Source organism: Centroberyx affinis, unplaced genomic scaffold (assembly GCF_046629955.1).
Source record: "Centroberyx affinis isolate AG114_WGS23_722 - 3 ecotype Tasmania unplaced genomic scaffold, CSIRO-AGI_Caff_v1 ptg000262l_1, whole genome shotgun sequence".
Taxonomy (NCBI): Eukaryota; Metazoa; Chordata; class Actinopteri; order Beryciformes; family Berycidae; genus Centroberyx; species Centroberyx affinis.
In genome coordinates, this window is record NW_027278944.1 from 321,964 (window position 1) to 327,858 (window position 5,895).

Genomic DNA, 5,895 nt, shown 5'->3' on the forward strand with positions numbered 1-5,895 from the left:
CTTTTAGTGTGTGTGTGTGTGTGTGTGCCCTAGAGCTCACCTCAGGGGCCCACTACAGATACTAAACTAAGCCTGGACCATAGTCGTATAAATTCTCCCTCGCAGGATATCAGAGCGCCGCGTCCTCTAATCCACACGCCACTCACTCCCTCTCTCTCTCCACACGCTGTCTTCCTCTACACCCTCCAAGTATCCGTGTGTGTTTAGCTTATCTGTCTGTGTGTTTAGCTCATACTCATATATATGTGTGTTTGCACTATTAACAGAGGGAGGGGGGTGTAAGTCGATTGGGTGGCGATTGGGTTCGGTCGGAAAAAGCCAAAAGCGGCACGAACGCCCGACTCACCTTTCACAGTGTGAGGTGTGAGGGGACTGTGCGGCCCCGGGGGCCCCGGGGGGCCCGGGCTGACCGACCGGATTGTCCCGTGGTATTTCAGACACAGCAGAAGACTGAGACGGCCTGTTAAACTCCTGCTGACTTAGCCTCTGGCCGCCCGCCAGGCTTTCCCCCCCCTATAACCGCTCACTGATAACACACACAAATGAAATGGAAAGCACCGAGCTTTTCCCCTCCTTCCCTTCGCCCTCCTCCTCCCACCTCATTCTAATCTTCCCCCTCCGTTCCTCCGTGTCTCCCTCCCTCCCTCTCTTTTTTTTTTTCTTTCTAATTCATCCTCTCTATATCTCATTATCTCCTAGGGGGGGCAGGCCCACCGCCGCAGCGACCTTATAACACTTCGCTGATAGGACGTAAATGAAATGGAGAGTGGCCCCCGTGTCACCGTGACCAAACCCTCCTTTCATCCTTCCCTCCCTCCCTCTCCCCATCCTCCTCCCCCTCCTCTCTCGACTGTTACTAATTCGCTCTGTCTCTCATCACCTCCTTCTCGCTCGTCCTGGTTTCCTGCTCCATTTCAAGAGTGTCACCAGTGTAATACGAGAATGTCTCTGTGTTCCCTCCCTGCTCTCTAGCGACCTTGTTTTTAACCTTGTCCCCCTCTCTTTCCTTCCCTTGTCTCTCTCTCTCTCTCTCTCTCTCTCTCTCTCTCTCTGTCCATATCTTCTTCCCCATTCATTTTTCTCATCTCCAGCAGCCAAGATGGCAATGACCAGCATCCTCAACGCTGACGACATCAAGAAAGCTCTAGACGCATTTTCAGGTAAAGTACTTGGTTGATCGTGGATAAATCACACGATTGCAGAACTTTAGACTGTCCAACGCCTCATCATACACTTGTGATTTGGTCATATTGTATATAGTGCTGATCTGAGACCAGTCTGCCCCCTACATCAGAGTGAAGTCCATTTTCTCATGTGATCTGAGCAGTGAACCTAGATCAGTGCTCCTATACTTAGAACTGGAATGAATGAATAAATGAATGAAGTACAGGGTTCCCACACATCTTTGACAATTAAATTCCAATACCTCTCCATAACTTCATACCAAATTTTCATAACTGCATTACTGTGGTGTGACATTGAAAAATGTACTGTAGACTACAACTTGAGGAATGACATCTTCCTTTAAATGCAACCTTTACATTTATTTAATACTTTGTAGTGCAAAAAAGAAAATGTAAGACAAAAACTCCTCCTCTCTAAGGAATACAGATGCCCAACATCAATCATGTTTTGCTTTACGGGGCAATGTTTTGAATTTTGCATGGCATAACCTGAAACTGTCTGCTTGTACTTCTAATATTAACAGACCGGAATCGCACAACAAAGTCTCACAGCAAACTTTTAATTTGCATTTTCTCAAATTACTCCTGTCATTTTTATTTTAGAGTTTTAAAAATGTTGAATTTAGTATATAAAATGTCATGACTTTTCCACAAGTTGATATTTTACAATTTTCCAAAACATTTCCGGGCCTGGAAAACATTCTATAGCATATATATAACATATATAATTCTATATATAAGTCTATATATGTGTGTTTGTGTGTGTGTACAGTATGTGCGTGTGTGTGTGTGTGTATTTAGACAGACAGAGGAGGGAGGCAGAGCTCTGACCCAGAACTGATAGGACCTCTGGCAAACACATGTTCTCTATCTATAACTATCAAGCTGTTAGGAGGCTTCTAATATGAGGCTCATGACAATTAACTTTTACCCTGCGGGCCTCCTCATTCACATCCACACAGAATGAGCCTCAGTAATGAAACAACTTTCAGCAAACTTTCAGAATTGTTTCGTCACACACCCCCACTGACTGTGTGTGTGTGTGGGGGGGGGTTTTATCTACCATATGTTGGAGACTCCAAGTGTTTGCAGTATGCTGACATTGTGTTTGGTTTCACATATGTATCTGTGTGTGTGTGTGTGTGTGCGTGCGTGCAGCTGCTGATTCATTCGATCATTACAAGTTCTTTGAGATGGTGGGTCTGAAGGCCAAGTCTGCTGAAGATGTGAAGAAGGCCTTCCTGGTGCTGGACGCTGACAACAGCGGCTTCATAGAGGAGGAGGAGCTCAAGTGAGACACACACACACATCCCAATACGCAATACACACATACGCAATTTGAGTATTCTGTGACACAGGCCTGTTCTGCTCTCTTTTCTTTGCTCAGATTCGTCCTGAAGGGATTCGCCAAAGATGGCAGGGACCTGACAGACAAAGAAACCAAAGCATTTTTAAATGCAGCCGACAAGGATGGAGACGGCAAGATTGGAGTCGACGGTAAACACCAACATCGGATTCCATTAGTGGGAGTGTCAAAAGATCACACACACAAACGCAAATGCAGAGAGCAAGTCCCACACTTCCACACGCACATAAACAAAGACACAAGCAGAGACACAGACTATCTTCATTTATCTGTTTTTCTAGTCTCTGTCTGTATCTCAGGACGTGATCACACCAGGTTTCTTCTTTTGTCTCGGAAAGTTGACTTCCAATTCCAGGCAAACCAGGGCTTGTAAACAAAAGTTACGTGAGCTCACAAGTAGCTTGTTTATTGGGCGGACTGTTGGTAACCTGTAGAGATGGGTCGATTCATTGGTTCAGTGTCTGTGGTTGGACTGCGCTCTATACAGTTCTAGATGAGCCAACACTCTTGTAAACACAAAGCGAGCGTTCAGGACAAAGACAGTTGTTTTCTGCCTAGCTTGGCAATGACTTCAATGCTGGCTGTGTGCCTCATCATCCACAGTCTCAGCAAACTCACAAATTCTCAGACTTCCTTGTTCATTCATTGTCATCTTTACAAAACACCCAAACAACGTACTGTAGCACTTAAGCGCAACTGTACGATTTGTTCAGCAGTTCAGTTGCTAGTGTATGGGTTAGTAGCACAGTTGCTGAGTCGACATCTTTCTTTTGGACTGAAAGAAACATTCAGTTGCTAAATCGGACTGAGCAAAAGAAACGGTACGGACATGACTGATTCATTTTGGTTCAATGGTTCAGTTGATCAGAAGTTAGTAGATAACGTAGGCAGCGCCACCTTTTGGTCAAAAGACACGGTAAATGTGAGTCGGTCAAAACAAATCCAATCCAATTCCGGTAACTTTAGCTAAGCATGATGGACTTGTGTGTTCTCTTTGCCTTAATTTACCTTTTCTACCTTTACACGTGAAGAAATAGCTGCGTATGAGCATCAGCCCAAACTGTTTTGTTACCCTAGACTTTCCAAGCATGAGGAACCGCTGGCTATCAGATGTCAACATCCTTCTCCTTATACCCATAAATCCTTGCATTTTTTGGGTTCAGATTCCGTTCTCACTCCGAACAAATCGCACCGCAGTTTGCTTGGAAGAGGACAGATACCCGCATTTTCAGATGGTCCGCGGTTATTTGGTGCCGACCGAGAGAAACTGGCATTGTCCACCGGCCGAAAAGAACCGAGTTTGAATAAACCTCTCCGAACATTGCTTGGTGTGAGCATGCTCAGATACCCACGTGTAGACAGACAGATAGGAAGGGAAAACACCCAGAGACGCCTGAACACTGACGTTCATTTCTCTTCCCTCTCTTGCAGAGTTCACGGCCCTGGTGAAGGAGTGAACCGTCGCCTATCCTGACTGACTATAGCGCTCCGAGACCACCTCCCTCCGCACCCTGATACTCGCTGACCCCACCCCCTCACCCCCTAACTCCACCCTCCTACCCCCCACCACCCCCCAGCCCACCAGACTGCAGCCGATCCCCGCCACACGCGCTCCTCTTCCCTCGCCCCCCCCCCCCCCCCCCCACTGCTCTCTTCACTTCTGCCCTAGAGGAAGGGGGTTGTGGTGTGTCCCCTCTCGAAAATACCTGCCCCCCCCCCCCCACACACACTCACACCTTCCAATACACCCCCCCCCCCCCCTCCAACTGCCGTCACCCTATTTATTTTATCCTTTTTATACAAACCGTATGTGTTTCTGTTCATGTATAGATATCAAACTTGCCTGCTGCAAGGCTGAACCTCACGTTTTAAAGTATAATGTAGATATTTACAGAAGATGAAAAACATAAGAGAAAGCCCCTCATTTCCTTCTTTTATTAGACTTCACCCTCTCTTTACCTCCCCCCTCTTTCTTCTCTCACTCCTTCCCCTCTTTCTTTCCCGCTGCCCCCTTTTTTCCTGTTTTTTTTTTTCCTCTTCTCTATCTATTTCACTTCTGGCACGGTTTCCCCCCCTTCTTGCCTTTCCTCCCCTCTGTCCCTTCCACACCTTAACTTCATCCATCCATCCAACCATCCATCCATCTATCCATCCCTCTCTCCTCTGGTAATGAGCTGTTGTAAAACACACCAAAAGAAGAAAGAGGTCAAGCTGTGAAAGAACAAAATAAAAAGACAAAAATGCCTCAAGAACACCGACTCACACCGACTCCTCTGTTAATCCCTTTTCTTTGATGTAATTCTCTTATCTGATTTTACTCTCAGTCCCTCTCTCCTTCTTCCCTTCTTTCTCCCCTTCTCTCTTTCACTGTCAGCTGAAGTCTTATTAAGCAGAGCAACTGTGGCATATCTTGAAAGCAGCCTAATAATGTAATATGAAAGGCAAAGAGGAGTTGAAGCCTAGAGCTGAGTCTTCAAGAAGGCCAAGATGGTTCCTCAATTCATTTGTTAGTATTTGTTAGCACTGACCTTGCCATCTGAGCAGTGACAGGCAAACAAGAGACGGCATATAAAAGCAGCCTATTCTATTTCACAGGGAACGCGTTCTGCCAGCGTTTGCTTTCAACCCTGTTTTGCATTTCATATTACATTATGAATGAAACTTCAGAGACAGAGAAAAGGAGGCGGAGGCCGTGTTAGTACACTTGCCAGAAGAGTCTTTATTCAGAGCCGCCGTGCTAGTTCTACACAACCGCACTGTCGAGCCATTAGCAGAACTGGATTCACACTGAGGTTCAATTTGGGTTAAGTATCCCCAGTGGAGGACCCAAACTGGCAACCCTGGGATCCTCATCTTCTTTAGTAGGCCATTTTACTGCCTGAGCAAATAAACACAGATCTGCAGCGTGTTTCACTCCAGGTACCGGCGCAGAACGGTTCAGTTCAGCGTCGCTCAAGCTCACAACTTGTCCAAACAAGCTGCTTATGGTGACTGGCATTCATAAAAAAAAAAGGAAATGGTGAATTGATATGAATTACATCCTATATAACATGCAAGATTAAGTGTGATTTGAAAGTACTGAACAATAAGCCCTGATAACATCATGTAATTAAGCCATGTAGCAACTACTAATGAAATAAATGACTGAAAATGTAATAAATTTTCAAAATCTACTAAAATGTCCCGTTAATACGCATATATTACAATAACTGATGATAAGAGGTGTAACATTTTTAAAAGATGATGTAGTGATAATATTGTTTAATTGAGTTGTTACATTGTTCTTATTGCTATTGTTATTTATTAATATAATAATTATTATTACTATTATTATTACATCATCAG

The 5,895-nt window shown here is 45.0% G+C and overlaps 1 protein-coding gene across 1 annotated transcript; it reads left to right on the top strand.

Moving 5' to 3' along the window:
• The first annotated feature begins 1,099 nt into the window (after positions 1-1,099).
• pvalb6 (parvalbumin 6) lies at positions 1,100-4,007 on the top strand. The gene is made up of 4 exons (XM_071546095.1): positions 1,100-1,160; positions 2,343-2,475; positions 2,572-2,681; positions 3,982-4,007. The coding sequence occupies exons 1-4, from the start codon at positions 1,100-1,102 to the stop codon at positions 4,005-4,007; spliced, it is 330 nt and encodes a 109-aa protein (XP_071402196.1).
• The last annotated feature ends 1,888 nt before the right edge of the window (positions 4,008-5,895 follow it).

Bases quoted from the DNA above. Each gene is read 5' to 3' on its own strand.
- pvalb6 (XM_071546095.1), top strand. From the start codon at position 1,100: ATGGCAATGACCAGCATCCTCAACGCTGACGACATCAAGAAAGCTCTA. The intron at 1,161-2,342 runs GTAAAGTACTTG...GCGTGCGTGCAG, and splicing joins AGCTCTAGACGCATTTTCAG to CTGCTGATTCATTCGATCAT. The intron at 2,476-2,571 runs GTGAGACACACA...TTCTTTGCTCAG, and splicing joins ATAGAGGAGGAGGAGCTCAA to ATTCGTCCTGAAGGGATTCG.